The sequence below is a fragment of the Pyricularia oryzae genome, chromosome 1, assembly GCF_000002495.2.
Source record: "Pyricularia oryzae 70-15 chromosome 1, whole genome shotgun sequence".
Taxonomy (NCBI): Eukaryota; Fungi; Ascomycota; class Sordariomycetes; order Magnaporthales; family Pyriculariaceae; genus Pyricularia; species Pyricularia oryzae.
The window spans coordinates 2,713,819-2,734,322 of record NC_017844.1 but is presented as its reverse complement, the minus strand read 5'-3'; the positions used below and the strand labels follow the sequence as shown (position 1 = coordinate 2,734,322).

The following is a 20,504-nucleotide window of genomic DNA, read 5'->3' as shown; positions in this document are numbered from 1 at the left end:
GCTTCCTTGCCGCTTGTAGTCGGGCTGCCAACTGTGTTGGTTATCTGCTAGGTCCCAAGGTCCCAAGGTCCCAAGGTCCCAAGGTCCCAAGGTCCCAAGCAGAGACGCAGAAAGATTTCCGGTTCGTGACTGCCTCAATAATCAACAGCCAGATTTGATGTTACCGTTTGGTGCGTCCTCACGACGCCAACTTTAAATCGACGTCTCGAGTCGCATTCAAGACCCTTTGGGCTTTGCGTTAGCACTAGCGCTAGAGGCACCCACCTAATTAACTTCGGTGGGACCAAGGATGGCACAGGTTAGTGCAATGTCACCACCGTACTGCACTAATTGCCATAGCTCTTGCCATCGCACCCGCTGACAGAAGGCTGTTTACTCGTTAGCAACCTCGAAAAACATCTCTAGCCGGCTTACTATCTCGCACGAGCACTACCAGGAGCGCGCACAGCCCACACAACTTGACTTCTGAACTTTCGTCCTTGTCGACCGCCGAGTCGGAGAAAGGCCCGCTCGGGTTGACAAACCTCAACTCGGTCTCGTCTTCCTTGGACCCAACTGCAGATGTCATATTTATCCATGGCCTCGGGGGTGGCAGTCGCAAAACTTGGTCTTTCTCACCAAACGCGGATCATTTTTGGCCACAGTCATGGCTCCCATCCGACCCGGACTTCGCCGATGTGCGATTTCACACATTTGGTTACAAAGCCGATTGGGCAGAACGGCAACAAAGCGCCCTAAATATTCGCGACTTTGCACTATCCCTCCTCAGCGGGCTCAAGAATAGCCCAGCCATTCGGCGAAATGATAATACACGTATCGTTCTCGTGGGCCATAGCATGGGAGGGTGCGTCGCAAAGAAGGCGTACATCCTCGCGCGCCAGGATCCGACCTGTCACGACCTCGTTCGACGATTTCACTCCATTTTCTTCATTGGCACCCCACACAGGGGCTCAAACCTCGCGGTGACTCTCGAAAACATGATCACCATGGCCTGGGGAAGGAAGCCATTTGTGGGAGACTTGATCCCTGGATCAGACGCACTCGGTGAAATAAACGAGAGTTTTCGCCACTACGCCCCGGATCTAAAACTGTGGTCGTTTTACGAGACACTCCCCGTCCGCACAGCGGTTATGAACAAAATTGTTGTCGAAAAAGACTCGGCAACGCTGGGATATCCTGGGGAAGAAATTGCTGCTTTGGATGCAGACCATCGCCAGGTCTGCAAATTCGAAACTAGTGCCAACGCAAACTTCAAGACGTTGCGGAATGCACTGCTCACATCGGTTGATCTCATTCGAGCTGCCAGTGGCCAAGATACTGCTGCAACGGCTCCCACAGCACACCCCCCGATTCAAGCTTCGTCACCTACACTGGCACCTGGCGAGGAAATATCTCGTTTAAGCCAATTTCTGGACGCAAGCCCTGATCTTGAGGATGACTTGTTGACTCTCCAGCTACTCCGGGAGCCCGGGTCTTGTAAATGGTTCGCTCAAACATCTGCTTTCACTTCTTGGAAATCTGGGACGGCCCCTGAGATTCTATGGGTGACTGGAAGGCCAGCAGCTGGAAAGTCTATCTTGTCTAGCTACATCGTGGATCAGCTTGCACCCCCTGGATCATTTTGCAGCCACTTCTTCTTCAAGCATGGTATTGAGGGCAAAAGAAGCCTGAGTGATTGTTTGAGATCTCTCGTATTTCAAATGGCAACCCACGATGCCGAAGTACGACGGCGGCTCCTTAAACTCGATGCGGCGGATATGGTTTGGGACAAAGAAGATGAGGTGAGCGTGTGGCGCAAGTTGATCACCGGCTGCATTGGGAAACTTCCCAGCATTACAAGTCATTACTGGGTCCTTGATGGGCTTGACGAGTGCCACAACTTCGGCTCCATGTTTTCGAAGAAGATATTTGCGTCACTTCCACGCGGCCTTCGCGTCTTTGTTGCAGCTCGCGATCTGGAAGAGATCCAGCGTGGTCTTGCTTCTCTCGGCTCAAGAGTACACGTACACACTCTCTCTGAAGATGACACAGCAACGGATATGAGGCTCTTCCTCCAAGCAAAACTAGAGGAGCTTGGACGTTTAGACAGCGAGGAAGAGCGCGGCCAAATGTGCGAGAAGATACTCCACAAGGCTTCCGGCTCGTTTCTTTGGGTTCGTCTGATACTGCAAGAACTCGAGAAGACGTGGACACGCGAGTCCATGGAGGAGGTACTCCAAGAAGTCCCCGTGGACCTTCAAGAGATGTATCTCCGGATATTACGGACGATTCAGACCAAGAGTAACACCGAGCTGGCCAAGACAATTCTTCGTTGGGTTGTCTTGTCGTCACGACCTCTTAGCGTGGATGAGCTCTGCGCGGCTGTGAGGCTCGACGTAAACCAAACTCTGCAAAATGGAGCCCGCGCCATACCTACCTTGTGTGGCCAGCTTGTGTTTGTAAACCAGGCCAACAGGATACAGATAATCCATGAAACTGCACGTCAGTTTCTCACTTCGCCAGACTGCGAATCTGGAATGGCAGTGGTGAAACCGCATAATCACACTCGTCTGGGGACGCTGCTCCTGCGGCTACTATCAGGAGATGTCCTCAAGCAACGGCATGCAAGACCGACACAGGGACTTTTGGTTAGGTCCTTTGGCAGGACCAGTGCGGCACCCCTGACTTCGGGCGAACAAGTCCTCATGGATTATGCCGCGAACCACTTTTCCGACCATATTTACCGTGCGACCGCCCAGGATGATGAGCTGGCCGAGGAGCTATGTGCATTTTTGACCAGCAGAAAGCTCCTTACTTGGATGGAACACCTGGCCCAAAAGAGGGACCTCGGGAGCATTAACAAATCCGCCATGAATCTGCGCGCATACCTAAGCCGACGAGTGAAATACGTTCCTCCCACTGACAGATCAGTCCTACTCATTGACAGTTGGCTTACTGATTTGATCCGCGTAACTGCAAAATTCAGCTCTCAGCTTCTTTCCTGCCCCTCTGCAATCCATACTTTAATCCCACCACTCTGTCCGCCGGACTCTGCGATTCACACTTGTTTTGCAGCAGACGCCAAGTTTCCTTCATTGGCGGTTGCAGGGCTGCGTCCAGGCACATGGGACGACTGTCTTGCTTACCTTGACTTTGAGGGGCAACGCGGAGGAGGGGCTGTGACTGTTGTCCACGGCCAACAATACTTTGCCGTCGGGTTTACGCTTGGAAATATTGCAGTGTTTGATAGGACCTCCGTGCAGCTAGTCTCACAGCTAACCCATACCGAACGACTGCAACGACTTGAGTTAAGCCCAGAGGACCAGTATCTAGTTTCAAGCGGGAGAGGGCAAGTCATTGTCTGGGACATGCAGTCGGGGAGTAAACTGCATGCCTTCTCACCACCAGGCCCACTGCTCGCCGTGACCTTCCTGGGCTCTGAAGAGCTACTGTGTGTGACAAAATCATGTCAGGTAATTGCGTGGTGAGTGTGGATGCGATTCTTTCTCGGCATTCCTCCCCACCATGACAGAGTGGCAGCTCAGCTCTTTGATGGTCTGAGCCATTGTTGCCTCGAGTATGACGTACTGCTTTTGCTAAATCAATATTGGTCATAGGGACTTGGAGATCAAAGACCAACAGTGTCTGTACTGGGCAACCAGAGGAGCTACTACTGATGGGTTTTCACAACAAATCCCCAGCCAACCTCCCGTCTGCGCGGCATTCTTAAAGGTCGACACGGATGTGTTGCTTGCAATTGGATACCGCACTCATCCTGTCTATGTGCTGAATGCACTTCAGTTTGAGGTCTTGGGCAATCTAGCGGTCCCCAGCAATACTGGACTTGTGGGAATGGTTTTCAACCAAAACCCTGAGATTCCCGCCCTGCTCGTGAACAGCTCATCGGGAAGCCTGCACATTTTCAACTACCATTCAATGACTCTGGAATCAACCCAAGTCAACCTGTGCGCCGGGACCATTGCATGCTCCGAGGATGGACGCAGTTTGGTCGTTGGAGGAGAAGACGGGGTTATTCGAGTCTTCGAATTCGACTTGGATTCGACTGGAAGGATTGTCCTCCACCTCTTCTATTGCATCGATTCTCTTGAGGGAGCTGTACGTGGGGCAGCTTTCAGCTCCGATGGGCTCCGCTTCCTTGAAATCCGCAGCCAGCAATGTCGCATCTGGGCTCCCGCGGCACTGGTTCGCAAAGACAATGAGCTGGAAAGTGCAAGCGATGCCATATCGTTGCCGCCGCAGACTCCATTCGGACTGAAGCAAAGCAACGCTTATTGGCGGTCCAAGTCTATCGGCCAGAGCTCCGAGATATCTACGCCACTTGTTGTTCCTCGTGGGCAGACTGCTTTCGTAGTCGCCGGCAAGCGAGATGGAAAAGTCATCGCCTTCTCGGTTAACGACGCGACTGAGCTCAAGGTCCTCTACCAACACCCATCATCAGTGGCTACATTGATCGTTGCAGGATCAACAGGCTATTCCGCCTTGATCTCGGTGGATTCTGCCGGTTATGTTTATGTTTCCCAGATGAGTGGTATTGAGGACATGGTCAAAGGTGAAGGTCGAACAGCATCCGTGGATGGCCGCAGTGGCCAACAAGAAGCCGTCGGATCCCAAAGTGAAAGCACCGTCTCGGCTTCGCTATTGTTAAGACAGCGCTTCTCCGATGCTGGAATTGCTCAGGTTCTGGTTAGTCCTGCCTGTGATCGCCTGTATATCAGCGGCTACAATTTCGACGAGCTATGGGAACTTCCTTCGGGCAAGTTCATAGCGAGGAGACCGCACAGCGATTATGGGCTTGACCTGTTCACCAACTGGGTCGCCCGCTCTGCACTCCAGCATCCTGCGAATGAAAAATGGCTCACCGTGGTGATTGGGGATGTGGCACATATACTTTCATGGGAGACCCTCGATGATCTCAGCACCAACCATGTCTCATCGGGTATAACACTTGTTCGAAGAGCCGAACCCGACGTTGGTGCAGTCGCCTCACCTCCAAGTCACACAACCCATGGTCCGCCGAGCAGCATCTCTTTACAACGAGGGAATAGTGCAGTGTCTTACCACCAGTGTCCGGGCTTCTGCGTCGAAATGCTTCACCGTACCCCATCGGAGCCTTGTCAGCTTCATGTATGGCTACCTGATGCTCTAGATCCGGCCAACCCAGATGCCGCAAAGCCTGCTTCCGATTCGCGCCTGGCAGCGCTGGAACCTGTGATGCTGGCCATCCTTGGCTTCGTCAACCACTCCACCCTCGTGTTTCTGGACACAAGCCTCTGGGTCTGCAGCATCCAGCTTGGCGGTCCAGAGTCGGATAGTCCTCTCTCCTTGCCACCATCTCGCTCGGGAAGCTCATTGAGTCGAGGCTCGAGCTTTTCATCCCCACCCTTGGGGGCTCGCCGACCCTTCTCCAGGACCACCTCGAGCGCGGCCAGCACTCCAGAGCCGACCGTCCCAGAAGCTCAAACCGGCATCACAGCTCGGAGGCACTTTTTTGCCCTGCCCGAGTGGCGAGCCTACCAAGGCGAGCTGCAGTGTACAATGGTGATGCCAGACAAACAGGCGCCGTTACGTAGAAGCCACGGTGCAGGTCCGGACTTCATCTTTGCAAACGGCGAGGGCGTCGTCGTGGTGAAATCAGGCCTCGAGTTCTCTGAGCTTGTCACGTTGGAAACCCCTAGTAATACGGCCCCAGTCCACGGCTATGAGCCTCAGGCGATCCCAGACGGTGTAGAAGAGCAGGCTTGGTCAAATTCACCACGTGCTCCGCAGTGGAAAGCTGTGCCTGGTAGCACGCATCGAAAGGCACCGTGGTGGTGAATCTGAAGCCTGGGGCCGTCTGGATGCTCTGACCAAAATACTCTATACTCAGCTTGGCGAGCGTGGTTTGGGAATCTTGAGGCACCAATTATCAAAGAGTCAATTCAAAATTTAGCAGTCATTGTGCGACCACCCATTATAGACACACACACACACACACACACACACACACACACACACACACACACACACACAAACATCATCTAAACATCTACTTACCTACCATCTTACCTGCCTTCACAAGTCGAGGGGCTCAACCGATTTCCAACCGAACTAGCAACGGCGGTCAAGTGATCAGACGAATCCGGCAGCACAGTCGAGACTCCTGACAAAATACTTGAAACTGGTGTAAAAACACATGGTTGAGGTATGGCATCTAGGCGGATTAATCGGTACTTCTCATGCATATAACATGCTCAGAGCTTGATCAGCGTGCACTGTTTAAAATTATTGGGTTCCGGTGGCAACAGAGACCTTGGCCCGAGCTGCCACGAGGCGAATGAGATATGTAAACCCAAAACGCCCTACGGTGGGTATAACAAACGTTTCCCGCGTACGCATATCCGACATCTCCCTCCTTGCAGGATACCAAGCCAGCCTATGAACTCCAGCCCATGATCAAAGAGCGTTACTCGCACATGTAAACACAGTTCCAACTGCGCCTAGATGGAACGAATCGATAATGCTTTGTACTGTGGCATAAGTGCCAACGGTGAGGAAGAATACACCGATGAGGATGATGAAGACGTTGAGCGCACTGAGCGCAATCCCGGTGGCTGTCTGTTGCTCGTCGGGGTTTTTGCGACGGTCGGCGCGGCGCATGCGGAAGTAAGCGACGCCCCAGAATATGAAGCCGAAGAAGCTATCAAACAGCGATGACATGAGGGACAGGACTGCGGTGTATTCGTAAGCAAAGGCTGGTTTATGATTTGGGGAATCTGTCGACAGATTTGAGGAAACTTACGATCAGAAAAGAAAGGGATGACCTCGGCGACGATAAAGGCAAGAATCCAAGTCGTGACTTTTGTGGCGTTAGTGTATCGAATATTCTCTCCTTGGCAGCAAGCCGGCTCGAGAGTCATCACTCACAAAGAATTGCAGCCCAAGCGGACCATCCCAGCACAGTGTGTTCGCTCTTGTGCCTCGAGCCATCGAATAGTCTGAAAAATATGAACCTTGCCGAGACCGAGGCGTACAAGACTCCCAGGAAGATGATTGTAGGTATCATGAAGGAGAATGAAACTTTTTTGTAGACATCATGGAGCGAACCAAATGCGGGCGACGTCATGTATTGATTGCCCGTATAAGCGTAGATGACAGACCCGACGATGCTGAAGACGAAGATTTCGGCAATGGTGCAGGCCCAGAGGGCTTTGGGAAAGTCTCTGAGGTTCTTGTCAGTAACACTTTACTTTTTGAAGCCCATGTTTGACGGTAGGCGTCTCCTTTCGTACCTAGGATCCTTCATCTCAGCAATGAAGCTTGGCAGTGTTATCTGACCAATGAACGTGTAGCTGATATTAAGGAAAGCAGTCGTGGCCATGACGAAAGTGGTGCTGGCCGTTGGGAAAGCCGTGACGATTGGATTTCCGCCAACCTTGGCCACCCCGGCTGGGGTAGTATACGAATCCCTCGGATCGAATCCGGCTGGGTCTCCTTGGATACCGGCAAAGATGGTAGCAAGGAGAACTGAGATGAAGGTAAAAGCAGCCGATGCCGTGCCGAGCTTGCTCAACATGCTAAAGGTTCGGGGAAGGGAGCACAGCCAACAGACAATGGCGACGATGATGCCAAAACTAACCGTCTGACACTGAACTGAATCACTTCTACCAGTCATCGTGTTGAGATATTTTGCGCCCACCAGCACGTGGAGACCCTGGTCTAGAGGTTAGTGTTACTTTGTCACGCAAACAGACGGAATTGAGACGGTCTGAAGAGTTCGGGGACATACTTGGATGAACTAAGGATGCATCAAAGTTAGTTGAGTTCATATATTTTCCGGGATACTTGAGCAGGGCTTACCGTGTTGTTGAGTAGAAACATGACGGCTGTGGCATACCACGCCCATTTCTTGCCCCAGAAAAGCATCTGCCCGATGTCGCAAACATCGCGAACCTCGGGATGGCGTAGACAAAACTCCCAAAGCACCAGTGACCTATTGAATGTTAGCGATAATGGTAATTTTGGCGAGTTTTTCTACTTGGAAATGGTTGTCAACTCACGTGTAAAGCACTACAAGTGCAACGAACACAGTAAAGATGAGCCTGTAGTAAGCAAGGTGTTAGCTCAAGTCATTGAGTTTCGAGCCTGGAGTAGAGGTGGAATGTCAGAAGCAACATACCCAGGCACAAGTCCAAGTATGCTATACGACCAAGGAAAGCTCATGATGGCCAGGCAGATATACTCGGAGAAGAGCAGTGCTGCCGTCTGCAAATGGAAACAGACGCGTCAGCATTTCAACGAGAAGCGGGTGGGAATGGTTGAACAAGTCACAAGGCAGGCTGCTGACCTTTTGCCAACTGCATGTGCGGTATTGGATGCCCGCATTTGCTTCGCTGTCAATCTGTTTTTGCACAAGCTCAGAGCCGGCTTCCGAGTCGGATTCGACCGAGGGCACAACAACTGAAGTGATGCGGGGGCCGATGGTCACTCCAGGTCCGCCGAACCATTGTCGAAAGTCTCGGAGTGGTGTCCGCAGTTGAGTGCCGTTACCTCCATTTTGCTGGATATCTGGAGGCGAGGAGGTGAGCCCGTCGGGCGATACGTCCCGATTGCTTTCTTTGGACATGGTGGCTCCTAGGTTCTTGACCGATTCACTTGGGATACAAGGCAGCTGCAAGTAAATTCAGGTTTCTAGCGCCAGACCCGTCGAAATAATTTCTACGTAGGCATCTCGGGTGTCAGGAAAAAAAATACTTTCTTTGCGGAGAGGCAAAAGTGAGTGTAACAAACGGTATGTTCGAAAGAAGGGCAGGAAGACCTTGGATTGGAAGAAAACAGCCCCAGAGACATATCACATGATTATCAATTGAGAACAAGAAATTTTAATTAATTACCTGCTGCGGTGGCTAACTTGAACAGCCGGCCCCTGCTTTGTAGCACTATCGCTGAGTATACTGCAATGTTGGTGGCTGATGGTGTAAAAGGTGCTGAGGGAACAAGTGCGAGATGAGACGGCAGCTTGACGCAGGGTTAGCTTGACTTCATTGAGCATGCAATAGAGGCGGTCCTTCCGAGCTTAATCGTGGGCTCGCGGAACAAAATAGCGGCAGGAACGAATGCGCCTCGATTCACGACAGTTGCTCTGGTCTTGGTCTAGGTAGGGCCAGGAAACAAAACAGAAAGGCAACAAGAGAAGAAATAGCTCGCGACAGGCCGGGGTATACTTTTACCATAGTAAATGGGGTGGGTGTGCGTTGGGGTGGCGCGGGAGAAATAAATATCTCCGTTGTTGAACTGATCAATGGGATGGCCATCCTGGCATCCGAACAGGGCGAGAACCAGGGACCTAGCCCAAATTTCCACCCTCCCGATAAATTAACGGGATACTCCATGTCATTTTGCCCCATTTCACATGCAGCTTACCATGTACCTTACACTTGGTGGACACGATTGACATGGTAATTACTCCCGCGTTTTGTGGTTGCGCTGATGTATGGAGTAGCATTTGGACACCAGCAGGCTTTTCTAGACTAGCTGGGTACTTTGCTTGCCTAGGTGGTCCCCTAGGTACCCTACTTTACCGTGTCTTGGTCGTGTTTTTTTTTTTTTTTTTTTTTCAAAGATAAAGATGGGCCCAATGGCTGTGTTTCCAACGTGGGTGTCAATTCAATGTTTAAAGATCCATGCATGCTAGGCTGCATCACGCCTTCCGATGACGCCACGGAACTTTGAATTAGCGCCGCAGAGTGCAGTTAAATGGCCAATCCACACCTAAATGGCAGATACTCGACTTTCTTTGCCAAGAATGGGTTTTTAGGAGGAGCATTAGGTCCGAGATAAGGCAGACCAGCCCTCATTGAGTAAGGCACCTTTGGTGGTGGCTGTTGAGTAAAAGCCAAGTCCTGGCCAAGAAGCGTCAAGACTGCTCAAGCTTTTCGCGCCTCAGATCCGCGCAGATTCGCGAAATACGCCCGAGAACCACAAAAGAACACAAACACCCAGCGCTCTTGTCATTAATAACTGCTGTCTGGATGAATCCTTGATTTGATGGTCAAGGTGGGGGTTGACGCAATCGAATCCGATGGCGTGATAGGCGCATGCGCTAGAAAACGAGTGAAAAATGGTACATAAACTTTTGCAGCGATAAATCAAAGAACCCCGAGTAAATCTTTAGCGAAGCAGAACGTCCTATCATCGGAGCTCTGCCATAATTACCTAGGCGCCTGGCAACTCACAGCAGGCCAGAATCCATCCTGCCGACCAGCTTGGCATTGCAAACTGGGCTAGCTGACATGACGTCACTTATACAGTCACGTGCTTGCGCGTTATATGTATACCCAACCAGTATGGGACTGAGCCTCACTAGCCACAACACAGCCACACACCAACCTCCTTAATTCTTGGTTGGCGTACCGCACCAAGACAATTGTCGCGGAGGCCTGGAAAAGGGCTGGATGGGGTCCCTTCGGGTCGAGGCTCGGTCGAGGCCAAGCAGGCAGGCCGCCCACCGCTTCCAGCCTCAGCATGGAACTGACGGTGACTTCACTGCCCAGACTGTGGGCAAGTCACTGCGGTCTAGTGATTCTTGGATTTTGGGTATATCGTGAGGGTCCCATTTCTTGTTTCAAATAAAAATTTCAGACGTTTTTTTTTTGCGCTTTGATTCCGACTTGATTATATCGGTTGTCAATCCAAATTTGGATCGCGCTTTTTCGGTTCCCAGCCACTGATTGGGCCTGGGTCCAAGCTCCAAAATCCCGCCGTGCAATGCCGTTCATCCCCAACACGCCCGAGTCCCTCCTCGCCCGCAATGACTCCAAGAACCCCTCGACGACATGCCGCGGCATAACGTCCAGCGGCCGAGCGTGCCGCCGGTCGTTGGCCGCAGGCTCGGACGGATCGTCCGCGCCCTCGACCCCGCCTCGGCGCCGGCGGGGCAACCTCCGGGTCGACGACCCCAGCGACGAGTCTCTATACTGCTGGCAGCACAAGGAGCAGGCGAGCATGTCGGCCCATTCGAGTCCCGGTCCGAGGGCCTCTCACACCCCGATACTCGAAGAGCGCACCAGCATCGACACGCTGGCTGACCGCCTCGGACTGCTAGACGTGACGCAGAAGCCCTCCAAGAGGCCTGCGGCGGCCGACGGTTCCTCGACGGCGAGCAATTGGGGCGAAAAGAAGAAGATGACACGGCCCAAGCCCAAAACTCAGAGCCTGTCGCTTTGCTGCTGCTTCACGATTCCAATCACAGAGGTATCGGAGGACCCTCCGCCGAGACCGAAGCCGAGGCCGCTTCAATCTGCGCCGGCAGTAAATCAGGGCGCAACCACTCCAACGAGGCCGGGGAGGCAGTCCAATCAACATCTCACCCCGAACCACTCCTCCCGGCCATCCAGGTCAAGCCTGCCCGGCACACCGTCGAGTGGCCCACGTCGGTCGCGGCATTCGTCATCGGCCTCGGCGACCTCCCAGACCGCGCAGTTCATGTCCCTGATCCCGCCCACCGCCTCCCCCGAGGTCGCCTCACGGCTGCTAGCCGAGCTCGCAAAACCCGTCTCGGATCAAGACGATGCTGGGTACATTTACATGTTCTGGTTGACGCCCACAGACGATGATGCCAGCCCGCCAGTCGACGCCGCCCGTTCCCTCCTGGCACCACCATCGAAACCCGGCGGACGCTCCAGACGACCGAGCGACGTGCTCGCCTCATTCGCATCGGCAACGGCAGACCCCAAGACCAAGGGCGGCAAGAAGAAGACGATCCTGCTCAAGATCGGCCGCGCGACTAACGTGCAGCGCCGGCTCAACGAGTGGACGCGGCAGTGCGGCTACGACCTCTCGCTGATCCGCTACTACCCGTACATCCCATCCTCCTCGCCCGGCGCGAGCCCCAGCTCCGCCAGGTCGTCGGCCTCCCTCGTCCCGCGCAAGGTCCCGCACAGCCACAAGGTCGAGCGGCTGGTGCACATTGAGCTGCAGGGGTTGGGCCTCCGGGTGGCCGATCGGGAAAAGTGCGAAAGCTGCGGCCGCGAGCACCGCGAGTGGTTCGAGGTCGAGGCGTCGCGCAAGGGGGTCGAGGAGGTGGATCAAATAATAAGGAGATGGGCCGACTGGGATGAGGGTAGGATTTAATGTCGGTTTCTGTTTATGTTCATGGTCTTTTTTTTTCTGGCATGTGTAATTGATGGGTCTGGAATGACGCTTTGAGGACCTTGGTTGAAGGAAATCAAGTTTTTTTTGGCATAGTTTTGGAGTTTCTTTTTTATTCTTTTGGGTTTCACCGTTGCGTTTGCATGTTGGACGCCAGGTTTGTTACACGAACCTTTTTTTTCTTTGTCCAAAGAGGGGTGCTACGTCACGCAGCCTAGTCTAATGAAATACAGAATGACGAACCAAACATTAGTTCGCAGGTGCAACTGGAACGCGGCTTCTCCGATGAAATTGAAGGAGTTTACCGGTGGTCTACTTGCCAACATCCAAATAGTCAGTGCCTTGGTGCGAGTTCTGATGTTATATGGCCTGTTGTCTTGATGAATCAAGAAAATGACAGGTAAACATAAATTAATGGTAAGTAAATCAACAAGTTGCTTCAGTAAATGACCCTACAAATACACTTACTAAGGCTGAGACTCTACTCTAGGATACTCTTGTCCCGAATGCCTGGATTCCCTGAATCATCGGAACGGCGTTCGCCTGGGTGACACGCAGCCGCAGTCGTGTCCCGGTCATTGTTGTGTTCAGCCTGTCGATCCGTCCATAGCCCACAGACGTACCGCTCACAACCTCTTTCCAAGCATCGTCAGAGAAGACGTCGAATGCATATCCGCCCACACGTTGGCCCAAGGCGATGTGCTCCTGGATTGCAACAGCCTCAATAGTAATTGTACCGCCGACATCAACCTCGAGCGACCCGGTGGTTTGGTCATCTTCCATGGTCCAATAAGTATCCTGCCTGTCATCAAGCACATTCTCTGGACCGAATTGCATAGCGTCTCCGGCCCGGACACTGCTCGCACTCACACCAAGCCCCGGCCGGAGGAGCTTCCTCTCAAAGAACCCATCCCGCAGCTCCTTGAACTCCATCAGAGCATCGACGTCCACCTGTGGGATCCGCCCCGTGTTGTCCGGTCCGACGTTGAGCAGCAGGTTGACGCTCCGCCCGACCGACCCCATGTACATATCCATCAGGTCCTTTGCCGTCTTGGGCTTCTCCTCTGCGTGCCAGAACCAGCCGGCACGCATCCTCGCGTCCGCCTCCGCCGGCGTCCAGTACAGGCCGTCGCGGACACCAGTCTCGAGCTCCCGCTCGCCGTAGCGCTCCTGGTCCTGCGTGCGGCTGATGGTGTGCCAGTTGGTCTGGACGGAGTAGCCATCCTCGTTGCCGACCCAGCGGGCGTCCGGGCCCTGGTGACCCCACATGACGGCACCAGGCTGATGCGTCCGAATCACTTCCCGGTACCTGGACCAGTCAAACGTCTGTACCGTGGCCGATCCGCTAGCCCCGTCCAGCCATACCTCGAACAGTTCCACGTTCGACCCGTCTTCCAGCTTCATGTCCACGAGCTCCGTCAGCTGCTGCACGTACAGCTCGTTGTAGTCGCCGGGGCTGCCGTCGCCAAAGATCTGCGCTTCGTCAAAGATGGTCCCCGCCAGCGTGGGCTTGGGCATGGCCGGGTCGCGGTGAATGTCCCAAGGGGAGAGGTACACGCCGAACTTGAGGCCGTGCTTTTTCGCCGACGTGGCTGCCATGCGCACCACGTCGGCGTCGAGTCTCTCTGCCTCGCGGTCCTTGGCCCACTTGCCGTTGGCAATCTTGTAGGTGGTCGAGGACGTGTTCCACAGCGCCATGCCGTCGTGGTGCTTGGCCGTCAGGATCATGCCGGCCATGCCGGCGCGCTTAAAAGTCTCGGCCCACTGGTCCGTGTCGAGCGACGTCGGGGCGAAGACATCTGGCGGCCGTTGGCTTCTTCCCCATTCTTCACCGGTGAAGGTGTTTGGGCCAAAGTGCGCAAAGGCGTAGTACTCGAGACGGTGCCAGCTCAGCTGTCGCTCGGTGGGCGTGCGCAGGTAAGGGGCTGGCTTCTGGGAGGCGACATTCTGCGCTTCCGCGGCAGGTTGCACCGCGAGCACCGATGCGGATGCCATTGAGGTCAGGAGTAACCAAAAATGGCTGTACAAGACAGATGGCCGGTGCATTGTGTGGTGATTTGGACCAAGTGTTTGTGCTCATGCCAGGCTGTATGAAGGTGACAAAACTGAACTACGGATCTGGTTGAGGAACCCTACAAGATATTCAGGTGACGAAGTCCGAACTCAGACGTCGACGCAACTCCTCAAAAACCATGGTAACGTGGTATCGCACCATGCTGGATGTAAAAGTGACGTTGGGCTCGAGGCCAAGACGAACCGGTTCTTGTTCCTGCCAAGGGGCGGGGAGGGACAATTATGATGACGGATGCGGGGGTGGAGATTTCCTATATCGGTAGATGCGTGGCAGTTGTTTATAGTCCGGTCTAGAACCAAAGGTATATTTAGGGACCTAAGTTCTAGGTTTGGGACCCTGATGAATTGCCGTAGTTGCCGTGTTCGGTACACGGCTTGGCAGATTTTACCCCAGATTGTTGTGTTGGAAAAGCGGATTGAGATTCCAGCTCTCTGTTCAGGGCTATTTGGTAATCTATCGTAATCATTGGATCACGATCTGAAAATTGTACCAAGAATTAGATCAGATGAGAATTCGCTTGGTCGGGCCATCGAATTGGCAACCCTGCACCGATTTCTACCGGTACCGATTATTCACACTGTCGACCGCGTTGAGTAAGTATGCAGGCAGCTAGGGTGGAATAAGAAGAAAAAATCAACACCTACCAGAGCAGGCAGACAGGTATGAAGTAGGTGATCATCTAGACTACTATCATGTCTATTTGAGGGCCAGGGCGATAGCAACTTACCGTCGATGGTAACGACAACGGTAAAAAAGGAATCAACGCACCGTATGAATGAGGCCGGCTTCTGGTCAACCCTCGCCGTGAGGTCGAGCGGCAGATAGGGCTGGAATTCTTGCCTTGTCATGAGCGGGATTGCCACACATAGTAATTATTTCATAGTGCTGCGCTGTAATTAATAGCTCTTCATAAATAATGCGGAAGAATCAAGGTCCCACAGTCATTGTGACATGTGTGCACTTCTCCAACGTGCCAACAAATGGGAGCACGGAGCAGTGTTTTCCAGTAGGTACGGCGTGCTCTCCGAGGCGCGTCGACTTGCCTGTCTTGTACTGTAGTAGGGGTTCATGCATGAAGGGTACTCAACATGGGATGCTTGCGCTTCTAACATCCGGATTGGGCCAATGAGCCGCATGCGCAGGGGCATGGTGGCCATCCAGTATAGAGCGCACTCGAGGTGTTTGTTCTAGAATTGAAGATTTAATTTAAAAAAGAGATAGAGATAAAGTCAAAAGAATCTTATCGGAAGTTTAAAGCTGGTATGATTGAGAAGATTGACGAGGTATTAGAGTTCAAGCAACCGCTTGCAAACGTTCCCCAGTATAGACAAAATACCCGCCTTTTGCTTCAGCTGAATCTCCTAAGCGCATGTGGATACACGATGAAGCGCTTAAGGTTGCCAAAACTGACATGGTCACTCGGATGTGAGGGAACAAAGATCCCTCAAAGACCTTTGACCACGATGCGCCAGCGATCATGTCCAGACAATAGTTTTCCAAGCGTGGTTATTTAATTCCCTTCGTCGAAGCTTTTCCATTCTTCCGCCGGTTTCAGTCTTTGAAAATCCCTCGATCGGGCAGCGCGCTCACGACCCTTCTCCCGAAAATGTCGTCCACGTCCAGATTCAGCCTCGCCGGCAAAACCGTCGCCATCACAGGTGGCGGACGAGGCCTGGGTATCACACTTGCGCTCGCCGTGGTCGAAGCCGGCGGCCACGTCGCCTGTCTCGACATCCTCCCAGAGCCCGCCGCAGACGAGTGGGAGGCCCTCCAGAAGACGGCAGCCTCCGCACGGGGCGGGCCGCTCGGCTGCTCATACCACCGGTGCGACGTGACATCCGAGGCCGAGATGGAAAAGATGATCGACTCCATCGCGGAGGAGGCGGCAGGCCGGGGCGCCGAGCTGGCGGGGTGCGTGGCCTGCGCGGGGATACAACAAAAGACGCCGGCGCTCGACTACCCGGCCGCCGACTTTGAGCGGATCCTCCGGGTCAACGTGACGGGGGTGTTCATCACGGCCAAGTACGCGGCGCGGGTCATGGTCCGGCGAGGGGTCAAGGGTAGCATCGTGCTGATCGGCAGCATGAGCGGCGAGATTGCCAATCGCGGGCTCACGTGCACCGCCTACAACAGCAGCAAGGCGGCGGTCCAGCAGATGTGCAGATCTCTGGCTCAAGAATGGGGAAAGCATGGCATCAGGGTTAACACGTTATCTCCCGGGGTGAGTCTGTCGATCAACTAGACTAGCTGGTCTAGTCTAGTTTCGTTTTGGATGACTCGGGGTGTCTTGTTGTCTTTTTAGGCACACACTGCTTTAGGAAAGCCGTTCGCTGACCACTCACTCAAATCTTTTTGTTTTGATTGTCGTCATTCATAATTAGTACATCCGAACCGCCATGACGGACGAACTGTTGGCAGCAGAACCCTCGTTGGAGGAGACATGGATGGCGGGCGCCCTTCTGGGAAGGTTAGGAACGCCCGAGGATTTCATGAGCCCCGCCGTGTTTTTGCTGGCGGACGGCAGCTCTTTCATGACGGGTAGCGACCTGCGCGTTGATGGAGGGCATTGCGCGTCGGCTTAGTCGTCATCCTCAATTTGCCATCCATGGATAAGTCGATTCAACTAATCTAATTTATTTGATTGACGGAATGATGTCGATGTTACATCAATTGGTTTCTCATCTTTGGGCATTCAAGCACTTTTTTAGGCCTCGGGTGCTGTTTCCAGGGTGGGGGCGCCTTGACCGCCCACACTTAAGCGAATGCGGCCTGAGCTGGACGTGCTGGGATTGTGCCAGTAGCAACATCCCCGCTAAAACCAGCAATAGACAAGCAAAAGCATCCATCCTTACAGGTAGATCTAGGTACCAACCTGATCGATGCAAGTATTTGGCGGCCGTGGTTGGCTTTTGATTGTTGTTGCTCGAAAATACAAGATCAAGTGGTTTTGTCATCTGCTCTCGTCTCGACGGATTGATTCATAATTGATCAAACTAACACATTTTTCACACTGTTTCTTTACACTCAAAAGTTCCCCAGTCGCGCACCCCCTTGGCCACGCCAAAATGGTCGTTGCAGCTTCGTCTGCCGCGCCTTTTGTAGCCTCCCACGTTGGACATGATGCAGCAAGAATTGCCAGCAACCAAACCTGATGAACAAACAGCAACCTCCAAAAAGAAACGGACACGGTCGGGGTGTTTAAACTGCCGACGGAAGAAAAGAAAATGTAAGATATTTGTCACTTCTTCTAGTTCTAGTTCTAGTCCCTCCTCATCCAACTCCCCCTTATCGTTTCCTCAACATGAAACTATCCGTTTTTCTCATGCTAATCTCGTTACAACAGGCGATGAAAATAAACCATCCTGCACTAGATGCAGTAGAGTTAACGAGGAGTGCAAATGGGGCGTTCGTGTTGGCTTTCGCCCTGTGAACCCATTGACCTGGGTTGGGCCATCCTCTGAGCAGAGCTTACAGGCTCCGAGTCCGCTGCTTCCCCCGTCCTCTTCTGGTCAGTTCGAGATTGTCGACCTGACTAAGGCCATCGTTTACGAATATGCGGGGCCAGAAGAGAAGCCAGCAAGGTCCGGGGACCTACGCAACACGACCGGCAATCCCAATCCGTCTTCGGCAAACCGTCACAGCCTTTCCCTCCTCGTGGACGGTCGGGGGGATGCGACGCGCGAACCACCATCAGGCTCTCTGGGGGACCTGGTCGAAAATACACCACCAGAATCACTGATAGGCGTCATTCAAAACCGCCGAGGCTCAAAGGAAACATGCTTATCATCAGAGGCACCCACCCACACGCCTTGTGCTGCAGACAGCCTCGAGCTTGCCTCGAGTTACCACAGCCCACATTCGCCGCTAGCAGAGCACGCATTCGCCGCGGCCAACCTGCTGTCCCTGCGCGATCAGGCACCGCCGCCACTCCTGCCCCAGGAGGCCCGTCCAAGCTTGGGCGTAACCTCCGTGTCCGTTCCGGCGGCCAAATCTGTGGATACGACCACCGTTGTCATAACTGAGGCTCCCCCAGCTCCCGTCGGCGAATTTCTATCGGATTATGGTTACATTCTCAACAGCGATGGAAGCCTGCTTCCGGGCCCAACGTACTTTGGCCTGCACAATACTCTGAGGGACCGCCTCATCCAGGAAAGCTTATCTAGGCCCAGCACCCCTTCTCCCAGCTGCGAGGATGATGTGGACATTCAACCAAGCATGCAAGCTGATAGGCTTGACCACGGGGATGGGAGCGCCTTGAACCTCAAACCTGACGAGGAGTATCTCCTCTGGAAAAACTGGATCGATGAGGTGTGCCCTTGGGTGAGTAATGAAATCTGAATGTGTCTAATTTGCTTTGGTTTGCACTTTTTCCCATGTCGTTTTGTATGCGCTTTTTAGGTGCCAACATGCACATCCACGCGCAGAAAAAAAGAAAGAAAAAAAAAAGAACATTTCTAAAGTGGCCGCTAACGTGGCGTCTGGTATTTAGCTCGATAAATTTGACTGTCAAGAACACTTTCGACTCAGCCTGTCCAAGATGGCTAGTTCACATCTTCACCTCAAATACTCTATAATGGCAGTCTCTGCCCGGCAAATGGAAAGGCAGAGAGGACCCCAGGGGCCTGCCATTCCCAGTAGCCTTGCATTGTACCAACAAGCCATTCACCACCTTCTCCCCCAGCTGGCAACCCGTAGCACGGCAGTCATCGCGTCATGCGTCCTGCTTTGCGTTCTGGAGATGCTTAGCTCCTCACCAAAAGCCTGGCAAAGGCACCTTGATGGCTGCGCAACCCTCCTACAGGCCGTTCCCATCCATGGCTTCTCTGGAGGAGTGGATCAAGCACTGTTTTGGTGCTTTGCTCGCATGGACTTGGCCGGAGGTTTGATATCATCCACCAAGACCCTCATACCACCACGAGTTTGGACTTCCGAGCCGTCTCTTTCTTCCGCTCTCTCCCTGTTTCAATCGCACAAATCCTGCGATGTATATGCAAATCAGATCGTCTTTCTCACTGCACACGTCGTCGAGCTGCTTCATGGTTCTGTCTCGCCAGCAGAAACCATAGGGCCTCACGGTCGTTCCGGCACTGGTGGCCCTCTCCCCGTGGACTCAGGCAGCCCCAACCTGGCTGGCAGGTGGGAAGAGCTGGCCGGGGCGGTGGAAACCTGGTATGAGCGACGACCTCAGGAGATGGAACCCGTCTTTACCGTCGGCACGGGCGACACTACCTTCCCAACGTTACTATTCAGCAACCCGGCTGCCATCTCAGGCAATCAGGTATACCACACTGCGGCTTTGCTCCTGCTGCAGTACCGGCCTCCGCGGGCCCGTCTGCCGCCAAAAAGCCGCTCTTTACTCTGGCACGCGAGGCGAATCATCGGCATCTCGCTGTCCAATACGCACCACGGGTGCTGGACAAACAGCCTGCAGCCCATATGGATAGCGGGGAGGTGCCTCAGCAGTCCCGAGGAGCATCGGGTCATACTGGACCTCTTGGCGAGGATCGAGACGGAGAGCGGCTGGGCGACGAAATGGAGGGCCGACGATCTTCGGGAGTGGTGGGGCGTACCCGAGTAGCCAAATAGCCGTCGGTATGTGGCGGGGAGGTTGGCAAAACTATGGTTTTCTTTTTTTTTTTTTTCTCTCTTTTTTTTTCCGGTTCACGTAAGAATGTGACACCCCTTATTACGACGGGCCCTTATTTTGGGTATGATGGCCTGGGCAGGTTATGATGTTTGTAAGGAGTTTACTATTTGGCATGATGCGTGCATTTGTTACTTGTTTTAAAAAAGGAGAATACCACGTAAGGACATGGTGGACCGGGAAATTTAATAGTACCACAAGTTGATGATGCGGCTGCTTATCCCTCTTCTGTCGACTGGAGTCTGCCCTTGCAGGGATCAATCATGTACGCTACTGACTCGTGCTGGCCATTCTCCTCTCTGTGGTTTGCCAAGGAGGGCCTGAGTACAAGTCACCACGACTTGGGAATGGATGGATGTACTTTACTCTTTGGGACATCGTCCCATCTTGCAAAGAACGGTCTGGCTCTGCTTCAGCTGAATCGAGCCATCGCGCATCTTTTTCGCATCTGATCTCTCGTCTCCTGTCAGCCGTACTATCCAGGGGCGTTTCCCGTTTCCTCTGGACTAGAAGCTCTCTTGTCTCATCTCACAGTCCACCCCCCCTTCTCCATGGGCCAAGTTTTACAGTCCACATAGCTCATAATGTCGGGGTCCCCTCTTGAAATTTCATCAGAAAATTCCCATCACGTCCGTAGTCGGCACCTTTTGCCGCGTTTCT

At 53.4% G+C, this 20,504-nt stretch overlaps 6 protein-coding genes across 6 annotated transcripts; 4 read left to right on the top strand and 2 right to left on the bottom strand.

The window, feature by feature from the left end:
* Window positions 1-80: 80 nt before the first annotated feature.
* Window positions 81-5,982, top strand: MGG_11860 (NACHT and WD domain-containing protein). The gene is made up of 3 exons (XM_003709453.1): window positions 81-298; window positions 384-3,463; window positions 3,597-5,982. Exons 1-3 carry the CDS (start codon window positions 290-292, stop codon window positions 5,812-5,814), a joined length of 5,307 nt encoding a protein of 1,768 aa, XP_003709501.1. The 5' UTR covers window positions 81-289; the 3' UTR covers window positions 5,815-5,982.
* A 159-nt stretch (window positions 5,983-6,141) lies between these two features.
* MGG_06782 (N amino acid transport system protein) lies at window positions 6,142-9,171 on the bottom strand. The gene is made up of 10 exons (XM_003709452.1): window positions 8,871-9,171; window positions 8,324-8,694; window positions 8,156-8,241; window positions 8,037-8,078; window positions 7,837-7,969; window positions 7,766-7,774; window positions 7,269-7,690; window positions 6,904-7,199; window positions 6,779-6,835; window positions 6,142-6,707 (listed from the first exon to the last, which is right to left on the bottom strand). The coding sequence occupies exons 2-10, from the start codon at window positions 8,600-8,602 to the stop codon at window positions 6,433-6,435; spliced, it is 1,599 nt and encodes a 532-aa protein (XP_003709500.1). The 5' UTR covers window positions 8,603-8,694; window positions 8,871-9,171; the 3' UTR covers window positions 6,142-6,432.
* Window positions 9,172-10,397: 1,226 nt separating this feature from the next.
* Window positions 10,398-12,390, top strand: MGG_06781 (uncharacterized protein). Its single transcript, XM_003709451.1, has one exon. The coding sequence runs from the start codon at window positions 10,744-10,746 to the stop codon at window positions 12,106-12,108; it is 1,365 nt and encodes a 454-aa protein (XP_003709499.1). The 5' UTR covers window positions 10,398-10,743; the 3' UTR covers window positions 12,109-12,390.
* On the bottom strand, window positions 12,384-14,866 carry MGG_06780 (alpha-L-fucosidase 1). The gene is made up of 2 exons (XM_003709450.1): window positions 14,845-14,866; window positions 12,384-14,777 (listed from the first exon to the last, which is right to left on the bottom strand). The coding sequence occupies exon 2, from the start codon at window positions 14,170-14,172 to the stop codon at window positions 12,613-12,615; it is 1,560 nt and encodes a 519-aa protein (XP_003709498.1). The 5' UTR covers window positions 14,173-14,777; window positions 14,845-14,866; the 3' UTR covers window positions 12,384-12,612.
* Window positions 14,867-15,613: 747 nt separating this feature from the next.
* MGG_06779 (NADP-dependent mannitol dehydrogenase) lies at window positions 15,614-16,844 on the top strand. The gene is made up of 2 exons (XM_003709449.1): window positions 15,614-16,421; window positions 16,582-16,844. Exons 1-2 carry the CDS (start codon window positions 15,807-15,809, stop codon window positions 16,780-16,782), a joined length of 816 nt encoding a protein of 271 aa, XP_003709497.1. The 5' UTR covers window positions 15,614-15,806; the 3' UTR covers window positions 16,783-16,844.
* Window positions 16,845-17,072: 228 nt separating this feature from the next.
* MGG_06778 (C6 zinc finger domain-containing protein) lies at window positions 17,073-20,132 on the top strand. Its single transcript, XM_003709448.1, has 3 exons — window positions 17,073-17,426; window positions 17,544-18,520; window positions 18,690-20,132. The coding sequence occupies exons 1-3, from the start codon at window positions 17,318-17,320 to the stop codon at window positions 19,776-19,778; spliced, it is 2,175 nt and encodes a 724-aa protein (XP_003709496.1). The 5' UTR covers window positions 17,073-17,317; the 3' UTR covers window positions 19,779-20,132.
* The last annotated feature ends 372 nt before the right edge of the window (window positions 20,133-20,504 follow it).